This window comes from Vombatus ursinus, unplaced genomic scaffold (genome assembly GCF_900497805.2).
Source record: "Vombatus ursinus unplaced genomic scaffold, bare-nosed wombat genome assembly UNPS02014787.1, whole genome shotgun sequence".
Lineage (NCBI taxonomy): Eukaryota > Metazoa > Chordata > Mammalia > Diprotodontia > Vombatidae > Vombatus > Vombatus ursinus.
The window spans coordinates 3861207-3886850 of NW_020954565.1; the positions used below are offsets into that span (position 1 = coordinate 3861207).

At 38.9% G+C, this 25644-nt stretch overlaps 1 protein-coding gene across 1 annotated transcript in view; it reads left to right on the forward strand.

Annotated features, from left to right (window-relative positions):
- The first annotated feature begins 13326 nt into the window (after nucleotides 1-13326).
- The window catches only part of MFSD14A (major facilitator superfamily domain containing 14A), a 33070-nt gene continuing 20752 nt past the window's right edge, over nucleotides 13327-25644 (forward strand). Inside the window, exons 1-2 of the mRNA XM_027868266.1 lie at nucleotides 13327-13518; nucleotides 21625-21720. Of these exons, the coding sequence (XP_027724067.1) occupies nucleotides 13435-13518; nucleotides 21625-21720 (180 nt within the window). The 5' untranslated portion in view covers nucleotides 13327-13434. The remainder of the gene's footprint in view (nucleotides 13519-21624; nucleotides 21721-25644) is intronic.

A 25644-nucleotide genomic window follows, 5' to 3' on the forward strand; every position in this document is an offset into this window, starting at 1 on the left:
TATTGATATGATCACCATTAGCCCTTTTCTCTTACATAGCATTTATGGGATAAATTGGTACATAATATATTTGTTCAGTTCATTCTAGCTTCACTAGTCATTGATGTTTTATTAGTGTACGTTTTCCCCCATGCATAAGTTAAGCCAAAGTTAAACCTAAATATTCCATTTTAAGTAAAAATAGACTGAGTGACATTTTAGATTTCTCCAAGTACTATCCTTTGAAGTTCTTTTCTGTGGTATATGCTGCAGGGGCCATTGATCTGAATGCTTGACTCCTGAGGAAACTGGAACCCTCAAAGATTCCCAGAACCACCTTCAAGGTACTGTACCAGAACAAGCCTAGATTTCTGTTCTACTCTGGCAGATCCTCTGTTATTTGAGTCCTTCAAACACAAGTTAGAGGACCACATGTTGGGCATGTGGTAATAGGCTTTTTTTTCCAGATATGGGTTAGATAGGCTGGTCACTGAGTTAACTTTCCAACTGTTGAGATTCTGAAATTTTATAACTCTCAGGGATGCCATTAAGTCCAGGGCTGATACAAAATGATTACTGTCCAGTTGAGTCATTCTCCAGCCATCATATATAAACTTTTTATCTACTGATGACTACATCCTCCTCTAAGTCTTCAATAAAATTTAAATAGCTTTTAGTTCTGACTACAGATCTCTAGGTTGACAGCTCCCAGCACAGTTTTTGGTTATTCATTCATTTCTAAATCTACTCATTTATCTCAGATCTTTCCATTTTATCCACAAGGTTTTCATGAAAAATTGCTAAAACCTTTGCTGAAATCCAGATACACCGTATCTACAGCATTCTCCTGATCAGTCTAGCAGCCCTGTCAAAAAAGGAGATGAGGTTAGTCTGACATATGTTCTTAATGCAGCACTTAAATTTCTTTGTCATTACTGCTCCCTGTTCTAAATGCTCAAGCTCTCCCTTTAATAATAATGTTTGTACCAGGTTTGTTTTTGGGGAAAGGTACTTTTGGGTTGCATTATTTGCAGTCATATGGTCCAGAGTAAAGGATGTGATAGTATGTTGCCCTTGTCAGGCTGCAATTGTAGTATTGTATTCAATTAGCCTCATTTTGGAAAGGCCATTGACAAACTGGAAGGTGATTAGAGAAGTACAAAGATAGTATGCAGTGCTTAACACATAAAAGTAACCCACATTTATGTAGCATATAAAAGGTGTATGAAGTGATTCTTTCATAACAACAACTTAGGTAGGTAGAGCAAGTAGTATTATACTCATTTTACAGGTGAGGAAATTACCAAAATAGTGAAGAACCCAGTTATTAAAGCAACAGGAACCATATTGTGTTTCTACCATATGAAAGTTAGTCACTTAATTCTGCTCTAAAAGCCTTCCATGGAATAAATTCTATTTAGAGCAGAGGTGTGAAGCTCAAGACCACATATAGAACCTAAATCTGAAAGCCTTAAAAAATAGTGTCTTTAAAATACCGCCCTCCTTCCTAACATTTCTGAAAGGCCAGAGGTTAGACTCCCTCTTAACCTAAGCTTATATTAAATTTCCTTCTAAAATCCTCTTGCATAAATTGTTATGTTCAGCTACAAAATAATGAACAGGTTGAGAAATATCACATAGTTCATTTCTTTTTATCTATGGGAATGCAAGACATGACTTTCTCCTTGAAGATGATTCCCAGTTCTATATATTCCAACTCTCCTTTCTCTTGTGCTTTTGTTCCACATCACCAACTGCCTATTGGCTGTTTCCCTTCTGGGTGTCCCATTGTCTTTCCCTCTTGAACACACTTCTCTTCCTAACTTCCCTGTTTCTGTCAAGGGCACCACCACCCTTCCAGTTACCCTACTTTGCAACCTCAAGAGTCATGTTTGTATTCATTCTTCTCCACCTCCCACATATAATCAGCTGGCTTCCCAATATCTCTCACCTCAGTCCCCTTCTCTTTTTTCACACAAACATTGTTCTAGTTCAGGTCTTTTTATTGTCTCTGGCCTAGACCATTGAAATAACCTCCCAACCTTCCTGCCTCTACTCTCATCCATTCTCCACATAGCTGTCAAAGTGATGTTCCTAAAACATAAGTCTAACCATGTTCCCTGCTCAAGAGACTTTAATAATTCCTTATTGCCTCTTGGATAAAATTCAGACTTCTTTGTTTGGTATTTAAAGCCCTCCCTAGTCTGCTTCCAAACTACCTTACCAAGCTCATATTACACATTAGTCTCCTTCACATTTTCTGTATTCCCACCTAACTGACCTAATCACTGTTTCTCATAACCCATCTTCTTTATCTTTGTACAGGCTAACCCATTTTCTAGGATTCACTCCCTCTTCCCCATTGCCCAGTCATTAAAAAAAAAAAAGTTAAATACCTTTGTGTTAAGCACTGGGTACATATGCAATGAATGAAACAATCCATCCATGCAGGGAGCTTACATTCTAATGGGAGGCACAAGTACATATATATATATATATATAAAACACAAGAAATACAAAGGTTTTTGGAAGGGAGGACACAAGCAGTTGGCAAAGGTGAGAGGGGATCAAGAAAGACTTCATAAGAAATTGTGCTTGAACTGCTTCTTGAAGGAAGGGATTCTGTGAGGTGGATATGAGTGAGGAGGAAGAGCATTCCATTCATGGGGAATGGTCAGTATAAAGGTGGGTGTGAGATGGAGTGTTGTGTATGATGAGCAGAGAGTGCATTTTGCCTGAATTGCAATGTATGGGAGGTGGGACTAGTGTACAATTAGGCTAGAAAGTTAGGTTAGGGCAAATTTGTGAAAGACTTTCCTATTGGAATGCCTATCTCCCCTTCAAGTCTTAGCTCAAAGGCTACCTTCTTTCCATGACACCTTTCCTGATCTCTCTCATTATTTTATATTTACTTATCCCTGTACAGACTCTCCCTGACCCAGAGAAAGTAAGCTCTTTGAGGGCAGAAACTGTTTTGATTTTTATCTTTGTTTCCTCATCACTTAGTACACCATTTGGCACATAATAGGCATAATTTAAAATTATAAAAATAATATTATAAATTATAAAAAATAATATTGTATTCAGACACCCATCAATTCTTTGTCTGGTGATGGATGGCATTCTTTACCATAAGTCCTTTAGTGTTGTCTTGGATCATTGTATTACTGAGAATAGCTAAGTCATTCACAGCTGATCATCATTTCTGAGTTTCTAAACTTTTTAATGTGTTGTCTGCTGGCCTTTACATGTTGCCTGCAGCTTCTGCAAAACTCCCTTCCCATTTAATTTCTTATGCTGACCCGTGATATATGGAAACCACAATGGAGAAAATAACAGTGTGGAAGGGATAACTGTAATATTCCAATTGATCTCCCTGCTTCATGTCTCCCTACTCCAATCCATCCTCTACCACTGCCAAAATGGTTTTCTTAAAGTACAGGTCTCAAATATTCAATAAAATTCAGTGCCTCTCTAATAACTTCAGTATCAAATATAAACGCCAGTGTTTTGGTATTCAGAGTTTTCAGTCTGGCCCCTTCTTAACTTTCCAGGATTCTTACATGTTATTCCCCTTCACATACCTTAGAATGTAGTCACATGGGCCTACCTACTGTTTTTCACATACAGTGATCCATCTCGCATTTTCCTGCCTTTCCTCTGGTTATCCTTCATGCCTAGAATGCCCTTCTGCTTCCTTTTCAACTTCTTAAAATTACTGGCTTCCTTCAAGATTCACCTCAAACACCACATTCTTCCCTGTAAGGTTTCCTTGTACTATACATATCTTTTTTTATATGTCTATATATATGGCATTTCTGCATTAAATTATAGTCTCCTCAAGGCCTAAAATGGTCTTTCCATTTTCTTTGTATCCCCAGAATTTAACACAGTGCAAGGCAATAAGCATTTATTAGGCAACAAATATTTATTAAGTAGTTACTACGTGCCAGGAACTGTGCTGAGTGTTGGGGATATAAATACAAGAAAAAGACAGGCCCTGCCTTCAAGGAGTTTTCAGTATAATGGGGGAAGACAACGCATAAAAGGGAGGTGGAAAGCAGGGTTGGGGGTGGGGGAAGAATGAAGGTAGCTACAGCAGGGGGAATGGTATTGTAGTCTGGAAAGTCAGAAGCACAACAAGGAGATGAATGAATGTTGGCCCCAAGAGGAACTCACCAGTGGAGGAAGAGGGATGGCATAGCAGAGAGTATCCCAAGGTAAATCAGCCTGAGAGGCTAATGGAGCTTCTAGGGTGAGGCTGCAGATAAGGTATGGTGTTGATGTCCAGAAATGAGAAGCACAACAGCCATGTAGTAAGCATTGGCTCACTAGACTATAAACCTAGAATAAATGCTTGTTGAGTAATCTGCCAAGGACTTTATATGTGATCTTCAACAAATCATTTAATTTCCCTGGGTTACAATACCCAGGAGTCAGGAAGAAGTGAGTTCAAATTTGGCCTCAGATACTCACTAGCCGAGCAAGTCATTTAACTTTGTTTCCTCATTTATAAAATGGGGATAATAGTACCTACCTCCCAGGATGTTGTGATGATCAAATGAGATAATTGTAAAGTGCTTAGCACAGTTCTTGGTACATAGTAGGCGCTGTATAAATGTAAGCTGTAGTTATCATGATTGTAATCATTTCGTTTTGTTACTCTAAGCATGGTATCTAGCTTTTTGAAACTCAGTTCTTTCTAAAAAGGAAAACCACCTGACTGTTATACCTTATATAAAACAGATGCAGTATATTTTTTTCTTATTACTACTGTTATTAATAACATTCTAACTGAAACTATTCACTGATTGTCAATGTCCTCAAAGTATCTGTTAATACCACTTATAAATCTTATAAAGGGATGGGAGGAGGGAACAAGGGGAGGGAAGAGAATGATTCAAGAGTAAAATCCAGCATAAACTATTCTGCCTATACATCAGTTTGTTTATTTATACTTCATTTGATCTGTGATATCAGTGTGGGTCCTTTCTCCAGTGGTCAGATTTGCAACTCATCATTCTGTGTGCCTCTTCATCTGCTTGTGAATCTTCCCTGAGTATGTCTGTCCAGCATTCCGGAGGTCTTTCTTTACGTCTGTCACCTGCACTGGGTGCCAGTGCAGTACTTAAGATGTCCATCTGTAATCCCTTGCTTGCTTTCTACATGTGCAGTTCACCCAATTGTCTGATCATACATATGGATAGTATCTATTTTACCACTTCTTGGTACAAGTCATTGTTGGTGACATGGTACGGCCTAAGCAAGAGGACCTGGGTTTGAATCTTGAGTCTGCTACTTATTCCTGTGTGACTTTTCTCTCTAGGCCTAGTTTCCTCATATGTAAAATGAAGGAGTTAAACTAGATAACCTTTGAGATCCTTTTCAGTTCTAAGTCATTGATCCTATGATTCTTTTATGTCTGAATCTTTTAAAAATCTTTAGTTAATTAATCCCAAAGCTTAAAACTGCACCATGACTTTTGGGATACTCTGTATGTGATTTAAGTGATATTTTAAAAAACTTTTTATATCGTTTACATTTCCTTTGACAATGCAAACATATCAATATATACACACAAAAGAAAAAGGTGAATACTCCCCAAAAGATTATAAATAAATGTACATGTTCTATTGTTTACCAGTTGTTAATACCAACACAAACTATTTGCATAATGGCATTAATTCATAACCACATTGTCTGCTCGTTTTCATGACTTTTTTAAACTGTTTTAAGGTTTTTGACTTGGATTTATTCCTCCTGTTGTTGCCTTTAATTTGTTGTCATCATAAGTGACATTTAGAAGAAATTGTTTACCTGACAAAGACAGAAATTACTTTTGTGGTGCAGTTGGAGGGCATGGGATTCTTGTCATTAAACTAGCTAATATAAATTACAAAAAGACAATGTGATATGGAGGAAAGAATGCTGGATCTTTTGCTAGAATGCCTGAATTGGAATCTTGGCTCTGCTTCCCACTACCTATTGATTAGTTAAATCACTTAATCTTTCTGGCCTCATGTTCTTTATCTGTAAAATAAGGATCTTGAAGGCCTTATTCTAGCTCTAAATATAATTCTGGCGCACATAAATTTAGCTTCTTCAAGTTACTAGTTCTAGATTGACATTTAATTTTCCATAAGGATATGAAAAATAATTTGATTTATCAAATCTTACTTAACTTTTTAAATTTTGTTGTAAAGAAATTTAATGTTAACATTTACCATCTGAAGTTCTTAAATAATCAAAACATTTATAAAAGATTGGACTTCACTGAACAAATGTAAGAAAATGTATCAGATTTTCAAATGACCAAAAAGTTTGACTAAGATTTAAGCAGTATCCTATGTATTGCTCACGTATCTTGTACAGTTGAATTCTGTCCTCTGTAAAGGACTTGCATAACAAAGCTACTTCTGTGTTTTCACAAAAAATCCATAGAAACAGTACTTTGATCTGGTTGTAATTTACTCTTACATTTGTTCTCTACAGAAAGTCATTATTATTCCTATAACAATCATCCTACCGTACAATGAATGAATTTGATTTTGTATAGTTTGGTTGGAGGTGGGAGAGGAGAACCCAGGGGAGCTTTGAGCTCTCTAGTTTTCTGAATCACAGAATGTCTGAGTTGGAAGGTACTTCGGAGCTTAGCCCATACAACTTCTGAACAGGAATCCCTTATATAGTAATCTTGACAAGGGTATCATCTAATCTTAACTTGAAAATCCCCAAGAGTAGGGAATTCATGACTTCCTAAGGTAGGTCATTCAAGTTTGGGAAAGCCGTAATTGATAGGAAGTTCTTTCTTACAAGGTTACCCCTTAATGGAGGTTTTCAAGCAGAGGCTGAATTTATAATTTATTGATGATACCGGGTCCAGGATTCTGGTATAGGTTGGACTTGATCCCTTAGAAATGCCTTACAAGTCTGTGATTTGCTACTACTTCATTCCAGTTATAAAAAGTGCTTGATAATGTAACTGAAAAATAAGTTGCAATTCTCTTTGCATATCATATATGCAAAATCAAAATACAGAAAAATCCCACTATGCACTTTTTTCTTCGGTTATGATTCTCTTCATCCTCTAATGTCATGACACCTCCCCAGGACAACTAGCTTGTAGAATTGTTTTGGCATTTTTGCATTTTGCTGTTGGGACTGTAAGGGTTTTACCTTTTCTGTATAGATCTGATTAGGCCATTTAAAATTATTAGTTGGACCCTTTCTGTGAGTTTAGTTGTACAAAGGAAACACTATTTAAAAATAAACATCTTGTTTTGAAAATCTTACTCTGGTATAGAAACAACTAGATTTTAAACCCTTCTTTCCTAATCATACAGTTGGCAGAAACCTTAGAGGCTATCCAGTGCAACCAATTCCTGAAAAGAAAACCTTTCTACTGATAAGTGGTCATCCAGCCTTTGCTTGAAAATTTCTATCGTGGGGGATCCTACCTTCCCCTGAAGCAGTTCATACCAATTTTAGACATCTGTAATTGTTTTTTATTCCAATCTGAAATTTGATTCTCTTGATCTTCTACCTACTACTGTTAGTTTAGCCTAATAAGGCCCAGCAGAACAAATCTAAGTCTCATACTTTTCAAACACTTGAAAATAGCTATCATGTCTACCCTAAGTTTTCTCTTCTGCAGGTTAAACAACCCTAGTTCCTTCAATTCATTGTCATATGGCAAGGTCTCCCATCCTCTTCTCATACTGGTTGCTCTCTCTGTCATTATCTTTCCCTAAATGTAGCACCAAATACAATATTCGAGATGTGGTATGACCAGGATAGAAAACCGCAGAAGTTCTATCTCCCTCTTTCTGGATACACTGCTAATAAAACCTAAGATAGCATTAGATTTTGTTGCTTTATATTGAATGTGCTTTTCTCAAAAAATCCACAGATCATTTTCATGTGAACTGTTGTCTAAACATATCTCCCATATGTTATACTTGTGAAATTGTTTGTTTTTTTCTAAACAAACTGTGGGACTTGTCTCATTTGGCATTTTGTCTCAGTAAACTTGCTTGGTTGTTCTCCTTGTTGAGATCCTTCAGGATCTTACTTTGTTACCCGTTATACTGTGTATTACTTCTTAGCTTTATGTCATTTGTAAAATTGCTGAGTAATAAATCTATATCTTAGTCCGTGTCATTAATAAAAATGTCGAACAGTATAGGACCAAGGAGAGATTCCCTACATCACTTCACAAGAGACTTCCCTTCATGTTGGACATCAGTTCATTAATTGATTCCTCTTTGGATCTAGTCATTCACTAGTTCCAAATCTACCTAACTGTAATATCATCTAGAACAGAGGTGTCAGACTCATGACCTGCAAAATTCTCAAGCAGCTAGAACTAGGTTAAAATATAATCAGAAACTGTTTAATAAAAATGCAGTAGAATATAATGTTAATTTGTGGTTTTCTAAGTTAATATGTGGTCCACAAGGATTTCTGTTTGAGTTTTACCCCACTGATTTAGAACATGTGTCCATGAAAGACTCTGTCAGGTTGTTGTGTTTGTCCTTTGTTCTTGAAGAGGACCATGACGTCAGGGAGATGATGACATGACTTGCAATTGACTTTGTTTTGAGTTAGGGAGGGCTCTGCAAGGTCACCAGCCTCCCTTTCTCCTCCAGAGCCATCTGGGTCCAGTGGCCAGATATTCATCAGGATGACTGGAGATAGCTCAGGATGCAATGGGAGACCCTAGCCCTTTCTCCCATGAAAGACTTTGTCAAATGGTTTGCTGAAATCTTGGTATACCAGGTCTTCAGCATTTTCCTGAGCTACCAGAGATAGCAGGGCAGAGAGTAGTAGCGTTGTCAAAAACATGACTGAGTTTAGTCTTCCTGATCTGTTGATGAACATGCTGACTCTTAGTAAATATCTTCCTCTTTCTAACTGTTGACAGAATATCTTTAAAAATACATAATAAAATTTTCTCAGCAATCAAAATCAAACTCATCAACCTATAAGTAGTCTGCTCTTTGTCTTTTTTCTTTTTTTTTTTTTGAGATCTTTGTCTCCAACCCTGCAATATCTTTCCTATTCCCTGTGACTTTTCAAAGATCACTGGCAGCCACTCACCTCGACAATCACATGCCAGGTTTGTTGGGTTTTTTGTTTGTTTTTTTTTTAAGCACTCTAGGACATAGTTTATCCTGTAGAGGTGTTCTCTTACTATCACATTTATCTTCAGTTTCAACTCTGTGTAGCCATTTTTTACCCTGTCCCTCCTAATCCAGTTATCATTCCCCTTTGTAGAAAACGAAAGCAACATAAGAGTTGAATTACCTTTTTTCTGTTACCATTTATTATTTTACCAACACTAAGCAGCTGCCCCAGATCTTTGCTGATTTTTCTCACCCCCAACACAGCTTAAAAATTTTTCCATTATCCATAACATTCACAATTAGCCTCAGATCATTCTAAGTTTTAGTGTGCTTTACATTATTCTTTAGAAAAAATTATACATTCAACTTTAGTTACCTGCTATTGCTTCATCTTCCAAGTAGGTCTAAAAACATGTTTGAATTCCTTATCCATCAAGATCAACTCAGTAGCCTTATCATTACCCTTATCATAGTTTATATTCCCTGTTTTGTTGGAGGAATCAGGAAGACTCAGAGTCATATAAAACATTTTCTATACTGTAACAGGTAAGACTAGAAATATAGCATTAGTATGCCTAAAAAAAGAAATGTCCCATTAGTATTATTTTTTTATTTAAAAAAATTTATTTTCAGTTCCAAATTCTCTCCCTCTCTCCCACACTTCCCCCACGAATCAAGAAGGCAGGGAAAAAGATAGCCATTATACATGTGAAGTCATGCAAAACATTCCCGCACTAACTACCTTGTGAAAGAAAAAAATGTGAAAGAAAATATGCTTCAATCTGTATTCAGAATTCATCAATTTTCTCTCAGGAGATAGCATTTTTCATTTTGAATGAGTTCTTTGGAATTTTCATGGATCATTATATTGATCAGAGTAGTTAAATCTTTCAGTCGATTGTTGTTACTATATTGTTACTGTGTATAATGTTTTCCTCTTAAAGTAAGTTCTGCTTGCTTCACTTTACATCAGTTCATATAAGTCTCCCCAAGTTTTTCTGAAACCATCCTGCTTGTCATTTCTTACAGCACAATAAATAGTATTCCATCATAATCATATACTACCACTTGTTCAGCCATTCCCCAGTTGGTGGGCATCTCCTCAGTTTCCAATTCTTTGCCACCACAAAAAGAACTGCTGTTCATTGGGAAATGAACATCATCATCATCATCATCATCATCACAACAATAACTAACATTTATATAGCACTTCAAGGTTTGCAAAATGCTTTATAAATGTTTCATTTTATGCTCACAACAACCCTAGGAAATAGATGCTGTTATTATCATCCTCATCTTACAGATGAGAAAACTGAGGCAGATAGCAGTTAAATGATTTAATCTAAGGTCACATCTGAATATCTTTGGAAAGATTTGAATTCAGGTCTATCTGACTCTAGGTCCAGCACTGTATATACTGTGCCACCTACCTGCCTCTATTAGGAGGTGGGTAGTATGTTTCATTATTGGTCCTTTGGAATCACAGCTCTTCATTGCATTGATCAACTTTACTAAGGCTTTCAAAGTTGTTTGTTTTTACAGCAGTGTTGTTAGTATATAAATTGTTCTTCTGGTTTTGCTCACTTCATTTTGCGTCAGTTCATACAAGTATTCCCAGGTTTTTCTGAAATATTTCCCTTTGTCATTTACAACACAATAGTATTCTATCAAATTTTTATGTCACAAATTGTTCAGCTATTCTCCAATTGATAAGAGCTCTCTACATCTCCAGTTCTTTGACATTACCCCTCTTCCTGAACCCTGCACAAATTTAAGGCCCTTTGTGCTGGATTTGGAACTTCTTTCCTGGTATATAGCCTCTCCCTGTGCTGAAATGCTCAGTTTCTGTCTTTATCCCCCTTTCAGTTTTCCTTTATCCCACCTTTCAGTCTTCCTATATGACCTGGATTGGAAAAATGCCTCATTCTTTTTTTTTCCTTCGATTTCCCAATAAAAACTTAATCTTGTGTACTTTCTGTAACTGTTTGAAAAAGTTGTGGGGTAGAATTTGTCTGTACTTCTTCCTGCTACTCTGCGATCTTGTGTCTGCACTCCAGTTAGGTACTTTAGATATCTCTCTACAACTCATCATTTCTTAGAGAATATTAACTACAGCAAAACAATTGCCAAAATAAAGAGGCTGAAAAAGTCAAGAAACTATCTCAGCTAATAAAACCATAACATTCTTTCTTGGCAGAGATACGTAATGACCAAAGGCTACACTATTTTAGAGTATAAGCATCTTTGTAAAACATGTTGAAGGATGACAGTTTATGAGCACTTTCTTTTTTCAAATCAATGAAAAGTGGTTACTACTAAGCCATATCATACCAAAAGCATTTATTCATAGAAAAAACTGGAAAATGAATAACAAACAGATACAAAAGGAAACAGATCTACTGAGCTTTTTTAGAGTGATTTTTTTTTCCTCATTTAGTTACAGAAGCAGTATTCACATATTAGATTTCAGCGAAGCATTAGACAAACATTATTATGCTCATCAACAAATTGGAGTGATGCTAGTAGATATTAGTGGAGTTAAGCAAGACAGAAGTGTTTCAATAATAGAACTCAAACAGGTCAGTGACAACTTAGGTCTTTAATGGAATTCCCTAGTGATAAGTGGTTGACCCTCTGCCTTTTAATATTTTTCACCAATAATTTGGATAATGGGATAGATTGTATACTTATTAAATTTACATATGACACTGCTGTAAGGGGTAGCTAAACTTGGATGACAATTAGGATACAAAAAAATAATGACAGGCTAGAACATTTGGCTGAATCCATCAAGGTGAGCTCTAACAGGGAAAATGTAGTTTTGTATCTGGGTTTAAAAAAAGGGGAGAGTATAGCTAGAAAGCAGTTTGAAAAAAACAAAACAAAAAAAACTGCTAAGTGTTTTATGGGATTGCAGCCAAAAAGCTAATTGATTTTCAGGTTGCAGTATGATAGGACATCCAGATTAAGAGAGCATTGGTGTCCTCTTCCTGGGTCAGATCACCTAGATTACCTTAGCATTTGCTAAGTATTCAATATGTGCCAGGCCCTGTGCTGACCATTGATGATACACATAGGACAAAGTAGAAAGTGTTTTCTCGTACCTCTTTGAGGCCAAGCTTCTTTATAATTTCACAGCATTTATTTTCATTTATTGTGTGGTTGTTCTTTCCATTTACGTTTCAGGAAGTGTTTATCAAATGCCTGCTTGTGTCAGACATAATACAATGTGAGAGGCAAGCAAAGTATAGTAGACCATGAACCTGCCTCAAGAAAATCTGGGTTCAAGTCACACATAATAATAGTATTTGTATAGCGCATTAAGGCACTTTGCATATACTATTTCACATGCAAAAAGCCTGTGAGAGTTAGAGGTTCTTACATGTTACAGATGAAGAAACTGAGGCTGAAAGGCTCTAAATGACCTGCCCTTACACAGCCAAGTAAGAATCCAGAGAAAGATTTGAACTGTTTCCCTTACTGGTATTCCCTTCAATATGCCCCTTCTCTGATGCCCACCACCTCAAAAGTCATCTAAAGGCTCAGAGCCACAGGGACAAGCAGGAAGAAAAGAGAACCGGACGGTCTGGTGAGGCTCCTGGAAATAAGTCATGCGGAGCTCAGGAAGGAGGAGAGCCCGCTAAAGCTGGGGACAAAGCTATGGATTTGGAGGCACGAGGTCCAAGTTCTAATCCTGATTGCCACTAACTGCCTGTGTGATGTTGGCCCTCAGTTTCCCCTTCAGTGTCCCTTCCAGCACTGTATCTGTGAGCCTGCTGCTGGGCCATCTCCAGCCTATCTGGTCTGAATCTGGCCACGGCCCCAGAAGGCTCAGGAGGTGACTTCGTACGGCCCTGCCTCACTTCAATCCAATTCACTTGCAAGTGATGGCATCATCTTCCTTAATGTCACAGCGCTCTTCGAAAAGGAAGGACAAACCACAGCCTGTGATCCTGTTTAACATACTTCCACCCACTCTTTCTCAAGTGCCTTAATCAACGGCCACCCGCGCCGCTCTCCCACTCACAAGACTGTGACGGAAAAATCGGTTCGAACCCCTTGGGCAGAGGAGGGGAGGCGAGGCGAGGGCAGCTTCCGAGAGGTCGGGTGGTGTCACGTGCCCAGGAGGCGGGGCTAGCCCGGGAATCGCCCCACGTGACGTGATGTGACGCGAGGCCGCGCTGGAGGCGGGCCGGGCTCCCAAGATGGCGGCGGTCGCCTGAGCGGCTCGGGCTTGGCTGTGGGGCTCAGAGGCTGCGGGCTAGGCACTCGCAGCTCGGGCCAGCCGGGAGGGCCTTACGCGAAGGCGCCGGGACTCGAGAATGGTAAAATGACTCAAGGGAAGAAGAAGAAGCGGGCTGCGAACCGAAGTATCATGCTAGCCAAGAAAATCATCATCAAGGACGGGGGCACGGTAGGTTTCTCTTTCCTCCGAGCCCTTCCTCGGCTCCGCCCCGGACGCACTGACTCTGTCCCCGCCGTGCCCCGCGGCGCGGCTCCTAACGGCCGGGGTCCGCCCCGAGACCCCGGGCCTGAAGGGAGGCCCGGGCCCCGCACCGACCTGGCGCTCCCCTCGGGCTTGGAGGTTGCCCGCCACCATATGCTCCGTTCCGAGGGGCCGCGGGCGCCGCGCCGCCGGAGCCTGGCCCTGTTTGGGACCCCTCGCCCCGCTCCCAGCCGCAGCTTCTCGAGCATCTTCTCGGGTTGCGGCTTTCAGGGGAGGCGGGCGCGTTATGGTCCTCGTCGTGCGGTGTGAAAGGTGCTTTGCTGTAACCTCCCCGGTTCAAAGCGCCGCCGCCTGCGTCCGGACTGAGGGGCCCTGGGGGACGCCAGATGTGCGGGCGGGCCGAGGGGCGCTCGGGAGAGGCTGCTGCGGGAAGGTGCCTGCTTTCCGGAAGCGCCTGGCATCACAATAGGCTTTGTTTGGTGGAATATGGGCAGGTGTGCGGGGGCGGGGGGGGGGGTTAGCTGGTTGAAAAGACCTGCCCGTCTTTATTTTAAAAACTGAAAATTCATCAGTGCTGCACCGTGAAGGTCAGTGTTGCTCCGGAAAAGAATAGGATAGTGAATTGAAAATGTTTCCAGTTTTAGAATTGGTTTCCTGTAAAATTTCTACATAACACACGCGCACATACATGTATGTGCGTACATAGGTCTGTGTAGTTGTGTGTACACATGATGTGCGTGTATATATATCTCTGTAGGTGTGTGTTTACACAAATGTAGTATGTTAAAGGAATAAGTATTTAATGAGCACAATGTGTCAGGCACTGTTAACTGTCATGTACACAAACACTACATGTAGGGGTAAATATATAGATGCCTGTGTGTAAGTGAATATAAACTTTGTCTTGTACAGAAGAGTGTTAGGATGCTTAGTAAATATTTGTTCAACTGAAGTGGAAAAAGTTAATTTTCTCATTTTAAAACAATATGCTAAGAGCTCTGGTAAGTTGGGAAGATTTTTTTTGTTTAATAATATGTTTATGCAGAGTTTTGAAGTATTTCTCACAACGAATCTGCAAGGTAAGTCGTAAAATAAGCAATAACTATTAGTGCATCCTGGCATAATTGACAAGAGGTCTGGCCTTGGAGGCAGGAAGAGTTGAATTCAAGCCTTATTCTATAAATCACTTAATCTCTCAATACACTAAGCAACTTCCCAATATTGTAAGTTACAGAGAAGTTGTTGAATGAATTGGTAGATGGTATTTCCTCCCACCAGTGAAAGCGCAGTTCAAAACAATAAAATCTCTAAAACTTTTATTTTACTAGACATTTGATGGGGAGGGACATTTGAAATTCAGCCCACATTTTTTGGTTTAACTTCATTGATTAAATTACTTTGGTTAAGACAAATCAAAGCTGTCTTTACTTTGTTAGTATATTTACTTTGGGTATAGTTTTATTTCGGGTAAAAATGATTCACTTTATCAGAAGATTGTACCTTTTCAGATTGTATTGTTTTGTAGGTATCTTGATGTTTAAAACTGAACTGATTATATTTTACCCTTCTTCTGAACTATCTTATTTCTATTGAGAGTTTTATCATTCTTCTAGTCAGCCCAATTCACAATCTTAGGGTCATCCATGACTTCTCATTCTCTTTTACCTCACATTTTTAGTCAGTTGCCAGGTTTTGATTTTCTTACCACAACGTCTTTTTATCCTTCCTCTTTTCTCCACTTACATAGCTGCCATACTAGTTGAGCCCTTCTTCTCCCTGGACTATTGCAACGTCTCTTAATGGGTCTCTCTACCTCGGATGTCTCCCTTTTCCAATCGTTTTCTACACTGGCTGCCAGAATGATATTGTTAACTCACAGATCTTACTATGTCACTCCCTTTCTCAATAAATTCAAATGGCTTCTTGACAGGTACTTGTGGGATAATATGAACTCTGTTTTGCATTTAAAGCCCTTCACAACAAGCCTCCAGCTTACTTTGTAATCTTATTATATATCACTCCCTTTCCTACACTGCTAACCTAACCTTTTTGCTGTTCCTCACACATGGCATTTCATCTTCCGTCTACATACCTTCGAATTGACTGTCCCCCTTCCTGGAATATACTCTGTCCTCTCCTCCACTTCTTAGAATCCCTAGTCCCTTTGAAGACTCAGCGCAAGCACTGTTTTCCACATAAGGACTTTACCAATTTCCTCCTAACTCCTCCAGATCATCTCCTATGTGCATGTCTTTACCTCAAGAATGTAAGCTCCTTGAGAGCAAGGACTAAAAAGCAAAACTTTTGTCTTCATGGTCCTAATACCAGAGTGATGGGAGGTGGAATGTTGTCTGTGAAGGATAGCTAGGGTGCCAGTTTGGGTAGGCGGGAAACTAGGAAAGTGAATGAAGTGTACTAAACCTGGAAAGGCAAGTAAGAACCACCATATAAAGGATTTTAAATGCCAGAGTCGTTTATAGTTGATCCTAGAGGTAATAGGGAGCTCTAGTTTATTGAGGAGAAGAAGAATGACATGGTAAGATCTGTGATTTAGGATTGTAGAGGGAAAAGACTTAAATCAGGAAGGGCAGTTTGGAAGAGGAATTAGTAAGGTGCCTATGTGAATGGAGACAATAGAACAGATAAGAACTTTGTGGAGGTAGATATAAGATTTGACATCTGATTGGAAATTTGAAATGAGGGAGAGTGAGGATTTGGGCATTCAAGCAGTCAGTGAACATTAAGTGCCTACTATGTGCCGGGCTTTATGCTAAGCAGACAGTCCCTGCACTCAAGGATCAGACGGTGTAACGAAGGAAGACAGCACACAAAAAAGTGGTAAATTTGGAGTCAGGTAGAAAGTTTATATATTGACTCTGCTGTTTACTATCATTGTGACCTTGGTGCAAGTTTAGGCCATTATTTTACCCTCTTTGAACTTCATTTTCCTTCTCTGTAAGTTACTTTGTATATATTTGTATTTATGTGTATGTTTTTGTGACTCAAATCCTGCCTATGATACTAGCTTTGTGAGTATGGTCAAATTGGATAAGCATAAGGACTAGACTGGTGTTTTCATAGACAAGGAAACTATACTACATCTATCGATACAAGTCAGCACCTTTTCTGTGATACATGGCACTAAGAGAGTTGAGCACTGAGTTACGTGACTTGCCCAGGGTCATATAACCAGTATATGTCAGAGACAGGACTTTTAAATTCAGGTCTTCCTGTATCTGAATCCAGCTTTATATCCATCACAATTCACCATGTTAATCCTCATGGACAAATCACTTAATATAGTTACTCAATCAGTAAACATTTATTAAGTGCCTAGAATGTGCCAGACTAAGCATTGGGGTCTACAAAAAAGAGGCAAAAAACAGCCCCTGCCCACTAGGAACTTGTAGTCTGGAGACAATAAACAAATATGTACAAAAAGCTATATACTGTATAAATGGGAAATAATTAACAGGGGATGACACCAGAATTAAGAAGGGTTGGGGAAGGTTTCCTGAAGATGATGGGATTTTAGTTGGTACTGACAGGAAACCAGGGATGCCAGTAGGCAGAGATGAAGGAGAGCATTCCAGGGATGGGGGACAGCTAAAGAAAATCCCGAGTCAGAGATGGGAGTGTTTTGTTCATGGAATAACAAGGAGGCCAGTGTCACTGGATGGAAGGTTATAAGACAAAGTAAGGTATAAGAAGACTGGAAAGGTAGGAGGGGATTAGGTTATGAAGGGTTTTGAATGCCAAACAGAGGGTTTTGTATAGAATCCTGGAGGTGATAGGGAGCCACTGGAGGAAATTGATTATTGGAGGTGTGTGGCCTGTGCTTTAGGAAAATCACTTTGGTGGCTAAATGGAAGATGATTTGGAGTGGAAAGAGACTTGAGGCAAGCAGACCACCAGGGTGTTGAAGCAGTACAGGGGTAGGAGATGAGAGCCTGCACCAAGTTGGTGGCAATTTCAGAGAAGTAAAGGAGCCATATTCAAGAGATGGTATAAAAGTGAAATCAATAGGCCCTGTCAACAGATTGGATGTGGGATATAAGAGATAATGAGGAGATGAGAATGACAACAAGGTTGCAAGCCTGAGGGACTAGGGGGAGGATAGTGTTGTGCTCTACTTATTAGGGGAGTTATGAAGGGGGCAGGATTTGGGGGTAGAGCTTGGAGGTGTTGAGTTTAAAATGCCTGCTGGACATCCAGTTGGAGATGTCTGGAAGACAGTTGGAGAGACAAGATTGGAACTCAGCCGTGAGTTTGAGACAAGATAGATAGATTTGGAAATCACCAGCATAGAGATGGTAATGAAACCCCTGGGAACTGATAAGATCACCAAGTGAAGTACTGTAGAGGAAGAAGAGAGAAGGACCCAGGACAGAACTCTGTGGGACATCTAAGGTTAGAGGGCATGATTTGGGTGAGAATCCAACACAGAGAGACCAAGGAGTAGATGAATAGGTAGAAAGCCCACAAGGAGAGGGTGGAAATTGAAATAGTTGAGGATGACCTCTAAATTTTGAACATTGGTGACTCAGAGCATGATGATGCCTTCAACAATAATAGGGAAGTTTTATGTATGAGATTGAGAGTATATCAGAAAATTCAAGATAAGGTTCCCTACCTATGAGACATCTAATGGAGTGGAGTAGCCCAGAACAAAACACATACGAATTGGAAAATAATAAAGGGAGGTGGTGATCAGAGAAAAAGATGAAGTTCGTAGGACATGATGGGGATTGGGGAAAAGCTGAGGGAAACAATAATAGCAGGAACCTAGGTGAGATAAATACCAGAGTAACAGACGTGGACATTGCTTCAGATTTTAGGCTCCATGGTTCACGATTGCAAATAGCACACAAGGGTAGGCAATGGCAGCTCTGTACAGATTCTGAGGTTTATGTTGGCAAGTTTCAGCCTAGGGTGGGGCCTGAGCTCACCCTCTGACCTTGGCAACACTTTTTCTTAAGTAGACATGGGAAATAAAAAGAGACAGGGTTTCCTGGGCAAAGACTTATATAGCACTAGGGGGGCCCAGCTTCATCTGTAGCAACGCTTGGCATTAATCCTCTTTCCACATTCTGTAGTTCAGTCGAACTGACCTTCTTGTTATCTCCTCATAAAAGATAATCCATTCCTCATCATCTTTGTACTAGCTGTTCCACATTTCTAGAATGTTTTCCCACCTCATCTAGGTTTCTTTGAATCTTCTTGTTTCATTCAAAACTCTACTTGAGCTACACAGTCTTCATGAAGGCTTTCCTTAAACCTTTAGCTTCTAATGCTCCCTTGCACACCCCCCCCACCCCCGCCAAAAAAAAATTGCCTTGTATTTATTTTGTGCATATTTTGCATGTACTTACTTAGGTACAGGTTGTCACCTCCACTAAAATGTAAATTCCTTGAGGGCAGAGACTGTTTTATTTTTCTCCTTTGTCCCAGCATCCAGCACAATGCCTGACAACCTAGTAAGAGCATAAAAAATGTTTGACTTGTTGATTAAATGAGAAAGACACAGAAAGCTATATGGAAATTTTTTTAATGTGTACTTATCTGCCTTTCCGGATTTTTTCCTCCTCGGAACTTTTTTGGAAAATATAATTTGAGAAATAATACAGTATACTATGTTGATATGCTAATAGGTTGAATAAAATGTAATAATCTTGATACTGTCAAGCTTATTAAAATGTGATTTTCAAATTTAAAACCCCACTAATTAAGGAGAAAGTCATTCAAGTATATTTTGTTTATATATAAGAAATACAATATTGCTGCTTTTTAGCAAGTATTGCAATTCGAATCAGTAGCAGTTGATTTGATCCATTATGACCAAATAGAAGTCATAGTGGGCTTTTAAAAAAATACATATCCAAAATTCATTTGTAATAATATGTATTTGCATATACAATGATAGCCCTTAAAATAGCAGATTAAAGACTTTTCTTTCATTAAAAAAAACCTTTTTAAAAATTTTACCTAAATTAACAATCCAAATTAGTGATACTTGAAGGTTTGTCGTATGAAAGGGCCTTTAGACTTTAGACTGCAGGCTCCTTCTTGGCCTGAGGTCCATGAACTTTTAAAAATATATATTTTGATAAGTAAACTTCAATATATATATGGCTTCCTTTGTATTGCTATGTATTTTATTTATTTAAAAACATTATTCTGCGAAAGGGTCCATAGGTTGTACCAGACCACCAAAGGGTAATCCACGACAAAAAAGTTAAGAACTCTTGCTTTAGAGAGTAGAACTTAGGCCTAGTTCATTGACTTTTGCTTTTTTGCTTCTTACCAATTGGTTGTTACAGGGAGGCACTTGTTCAGTATTCTGTGTGGAAGAACTTTAAAAATATTGATGCATTTTGTTTTTTGTTTTGTCGTTGTGGTGTCTGCAGCACCTTGTCATTCAAGAAGTATTACGTGCCAGGCTTTGCACTAAGTGTTGGGGATACACACACACACACACACAAACACAAACAGTTCTCACATTCAAACAATTCTGTGCAAACAACATATATACAGGATAAAAGTGGAGAGAATCTCAAAGGAAAGGCACTTAGTTTAAGGAGGACTGAAAAGTCTTATTGCAAAAGGTAGAATTTGAGCTGAGAAAGTCAGAGAAGCCAGAAGGTGGAGATGAGGAGAGCGAGAGTTCCAGGGGAGTAGCCAGTGAAAATATCTGAAGTCTCTTGGAGACCAGCTCTTACCACATGCCTGGCACATAGTAGGCACTTGATAAATGCTTATTGATTGATTGACTGATCAAGTCTTGTGGGAAGAACATCAAAGAGGATAGTGTCACTGGACCACAGAATATGTAGAAGCAAGGAAAGCGTAAAGAATACTCAAAGGTGGGAAGAGGGCAGATTATGAAGGGATTTGAATGCCAAACAAAGGACTTTATATTTTATCTTAGAAGGGGAGCCACTGGCATTTATTGAATGAGATGGAGAGGAGGAGAAGATTAATTTGACAGATTAATTTGGAGAATGGACTATAGTGAGGTAAGACTTGAAACAGAAAGAGCAGCAGCAAGCTAATGCTATCATCTAGGTATAAGGTGATAAGGACTTACGCTAAAGTGGTGACAGTCTCAGAGGAGCGAAGGGAGCATTTGAAAGGTGTTAAGAAGGTGGAGCATAGGTCTTGACAGCTAAAAGGAATACGTTACACATTGTAGGTCCTTAATATGTTGATTGGATTGATGGTGGGCACAGTAATGTCTTATTTTCCCTGGCCTTCCATAATACTTTTCTTACTTTAAAGAAGTCTCAACTTTTATTATATTAGACTCTTTTGCTTTATAGTACATTTAATTTTACTATTCCTTCATAGAAAAGAAATGGGTTTTTAACTTAGTCATCTGGAACTATCATTAGTCATTTGATTTTTTTTTTTTACGTGAATTGTAATGTCTGTTTATGTTAGTGTTGTCATTGTGTATATCGTTCTTTTGGTCCTTCTTTCTTTGCTTGCATCTTCAATTCATAAAAGACTTTGCATGTTTCTTTGGGTTCTGTATACTCATTGGTCCTTACAGGACAATACTGTTTTATTATGAAATAACTTTTAAAATTAGAGTAGTTTTACTGTGGAATGTGATTCCCTGACATTAGAAGTTTTCAGTGAAGGGTGACTTGAACCATATGGAAGTGATAAAGGGTATAAAGGAGATTCTTGCATTGGGTAGAAATTAATATTAGATTTCCAAGATAGTTTATATTTTACTACATCCTCTAAATATACTAGTTGGAGATCGTTGGGTTTTTTTTTTAAGTTACAGATTACTTTAATCTGATGCTTAAGAACACAAAGTTGAAGAAGTTCAAATAACTTGTCAGTCCAGTAAAAATCCACCAAAAGGGCATTCATCAACCAAAAAGCTTTGTCAGGTTGTTGACTACTTCATTTTTGAGCATTCCTTCTGATTTTAATGACCCTTTCTAAATGCATTACTTGTAAATTTTTTAGAGAAATGTTTATGTGCTGCAGAAAATTTTATACTGATTTTGGAAGGAACTAACGGTGATTTTTGTGCTTTGTTTTTTGTCTTTCTCATAGCCTCAAGGAATAGGTTCACCTAGTGTTTATCATGCGGTTATAGTTATCTTCTTGGAGTTTTTTGCTTGGGGATTATTGACAGCACCAACCTTAGTGGTAAGTAGTTATTGGCTCATATTATATATTTGTTAATATACCTACCCTGTCTTATTTCCTTAAGAACTCAGGAAGTGTTATCCCTCTTTTCCAAAGCTAACCGTTTAATTACTGCCCTTGATTCATTCCCCTATCACCGTTCATTTCTTGCAGGCATCTTCTTTCTAACATCTTCATTCTTTCCTTCTCCATTAGCTCTTTCCCTTTCTGCCTAAAGATCTCTCCAGTCTTGCTGTCCTCTCTTTGTAACATTTGGTGTTGTTTTTCTTTCTATCTCCTTAAGCCTTTTAATATTACACTGTCCTGCATCTCCTATTATTTCTGTATCTTTTAGTAGTTCCTCTTCTTCCCTGAATGTTGACATAATCAAAATTTATTCTTTAGTTCTTTGTTCTATGCTCTATATACTCTTCCTTAGATGTTTTCCACTCTTATAGCTTCAGCAAATCAATGTATTGTCAACACTGTCCTTTGTTTAATTCACACAGAATCTGAGAGTTGGGAGAGGACCCTCAAGGGTCATCTATTCTAAACTTGTACCTGAGAAGTCCATTCTACAATATACCTCATAAGTAGCCATCTAGCTTTTGCTTCCAGATCGTGGGGATATAAAAATAAAACATCAAAACTCTACTATATTTAATCCCACAACTTTTCATGACACAGAAAAGCATAAAATATTGTAATGAATTCAGTGCCTGGTTAATGGTCTCTCTTCCTCAACTCTTGCCCTCATATTAGACTTCTTCATATATATATTTATATGGTCCCCCAAATATCCCAACTTCCATTTCTTCAGTCTTTTTCATTCCTATAGCCTCTTCCTACACTCAGCTACACACAGAGATGGTCATCATGGTCACCCAGTCTTACCATTACTTAGACATCTTCCATTTCCATGATAATGAATTCTGAAATTCCTTTACCTGATCGTAGTCTTCTGTCATTCTGTCTTTTCCTCTGCTTTATGTCTCCAGCCTTGTTTTTGTCTTCATTGTAACCTCAAATCCCTCAGTTCTTTCCCAGGCCATCACTATGCACTGGTTACACTCTTCTCCTTTCTCTCTATTGACACTGAGGTGGATCAGTTCAATGCTGTACTCCCCCTACACTCAAATCCCTAGATCCCTTGTTCTATCAATTCAATAAATATTTATTAAGCACTTCCTACATTCCAGGTGGTAATTCTCATCTGAAAACCTTGCCTTGTATTTCATTAAAAAAAAAAAAAACCAGGCCATTTGACTAAGGCTTACTTTTCTCCCCTCCTCATACCACATCATTCAGATAAGTCTTCTACGATTATTTCCTCCTTCATCCCTGTCTCATATGAAGAGTTGACCATTTTTGCTAAGGCTAGTCCCTCTGTGTAACTCTGATCCCATTCCATCCATTTTCTCCAGCATGTTGCCTCTTGTATCATTCATGCTTTTTCTATTCTTCAATCTCCTTATCTACTGGCTCCATCCCAGCTGCTTACAATCATGACCATGTCTCCCTTGTTTCCCCCAGCCTTAAAGAACTCTCACTTGATTTATCCATTCCTACTAGCTATTTCTCCTTTATTTCATCTTCTCTTCTCAGCTAAATGTCTTAAGAAAGCTGGCTACAGTTGGTGTTTCCACTTTCTCTCCTCTTAACTCTCTTAAACCCCCTGCAATCTGGCTTCTAACCTCACCATTCAACTGAAACTGCTCTTTCCAGTGAGCTCTTAATTGCCAAATCTAAAAGCCTTTTCTCAGTCCTCACCCTTGTTGATTTTGCTGAAGCTTTTGACACAATCAGTTACCTTCTTCTAGATGCCCTGCCCTCCTTACAGTTGCTCACACACATCTCCCTGTTCCTTGCTTTGAGTGGTTTTCCAACTCTTCCTCTCAGTTTCCCATACTTTAAGACTGAGCTCAAATCCCACCATTTAAAGTAGAATTTTTCTGGGTTCCTCTAGTTGATAGTACCTTCCCCTCTGAGATTACTGTTCTTTGACTTCAGGCCAAGATGGTTGCCTGAAGGGAGGCAGACTGCCTAGCTCCCATATAACCATTCCAATAAAACCCTAAAATTTGTACCAGACTGAATAATGACAAGGAAATCCAATGAGAGAGGAAAAGCCAAGAGTGATAAGAAATAGTGCAGCAGGCTCCCTTCCACAAAATCCTTGTGGATTTAGATTTAGAAAATTCACTAGAACAAATTCTGATGGAAAAATCCAGAAAAAGTCATACTGAGTCATTTTTCCAGCCCACCTCAGCATAGGGAAATAGACAAAGAGGTCTGTGGATGTAGGGGATGATGTCGGGGCAAGAGCATTCTGTACATGGAGCACTCCAGCATCCAGGAAGATACTGTGCAACAAGGCAGGAGAAGATCCCAGCCATACCAGGACAGTGTAGCAGGGACAAGTTGCAAACTGGCAGTTTTGTTGCCTATTACCTAGTTCTGGGTCAAAGATCTAGAGTAGACAGAAGGGGATCTTTGCACAGAAGTGACCTTTCTTAGGTAGAGAAACCCTGGGTGATCCGTCAAAAAAGAAAGAAATTCATAAGCCAACAGCAAGCAGTAGTTGAGTGGTCAGACCTCAAGCTCAGAGGAGGGTCTCACTTCCAGCATCTAACCCAGCCTGCAGAGGAGTAACCAAGGAAGGAATCCCAAACCAAAGGGGAGCCTTGGTTCTTCCACTCAGAACCAAGAGCTTTCCAGCTGACGGATGGGTAGGATCCAGCAGCAGTCTGCTCTTGCATAGATCCAAGCCTTGGTCAGGAACTTGCAGAACTCAGGCCAGGGGACATTAATCAGACTGCCCTGGATCATACCACTTAAAGAGCACTGAAAGTTGGTAGGTATCCGGCCTGCCCCTGAGATCCTGGAATAACACACAACACCCAGTACCCCAGGAAAGCAGCAGCAGGACCATTCCAAACCTTGCCTCTGGAAGTATGGCAGAGCCCAGCCCTGACATCAAGTCTGAAGTCAGGAAATAGGCTGGAAGAATGGACAGACAAAAAAAGAACCCCACCATAATGAGCTATTTGGCAGAGACACTCATGATACAAATACAAAAAAAAAAGAAAATTACTGCAGAACATCTATAACAATCTCTTAGAGAAAAACACAGATTGGGCACAAAATCAGTTACAGTTTCTGAAAAAGAGATGAAGGAAGAATCTTTTATAAAAGAGTTTAAAATATTTTTTTATAAATGGAATGAGAACACTTGAAGAGAAAAAATTGGAAGAGAGATGAGAGCTATAAAGACAGAATTGGAAAGGGAATTAATTAATGGCTTAGCATAAGAGGTTATTCAAGCAACAAACTCCCTGAAAATTAGAATGGAGCAAATAGAAGCTGATGACTTCATGAGTCAAAAAGAAATATTAAAACAAAATCAAAAGGCTGAAAAAAAAATAGAAGAAAAAGTAAGTATCTTATAACAAAAACAGTTGACCTGAAAAACAGATTGAAGTGAAAAATCTGAAGAATTACTGGACTATCACAGTGACCAAAAAAAAAAAGTCTAGCCGCCATATTTCAAAAAATGATAAAACAAAGCTGCCCAGATCTCTTAGAATCAGAGGGCAAAGTGGGAATATAAAGAATCCACTAGTCACCTCTTGGGGGAGGGGGAGACACCAAAAATGAAAATTCCCAGGAGCACCATAGCCAAAAACTATAGCTTACAAGTCAAAGGAAAAAATTCTGCTGCCATCCAGAAAAAAAGAATTCAAGTACTGAGGAGCCACAGTCAGGATCACACATGATTTAGCAGCAGAGAACTTGGAATATGGTATTCTAGAAGGCAAAGGATGTGTGCTTACAGCAAAGAATAAAACTTACCAGCAAAACTTATTATAATGCCACATGGGAAAAAATGAACCTTTGATGAAATATTGGACTCCCATACATTGTCTTTTTTTTTTTTTTTTTTTG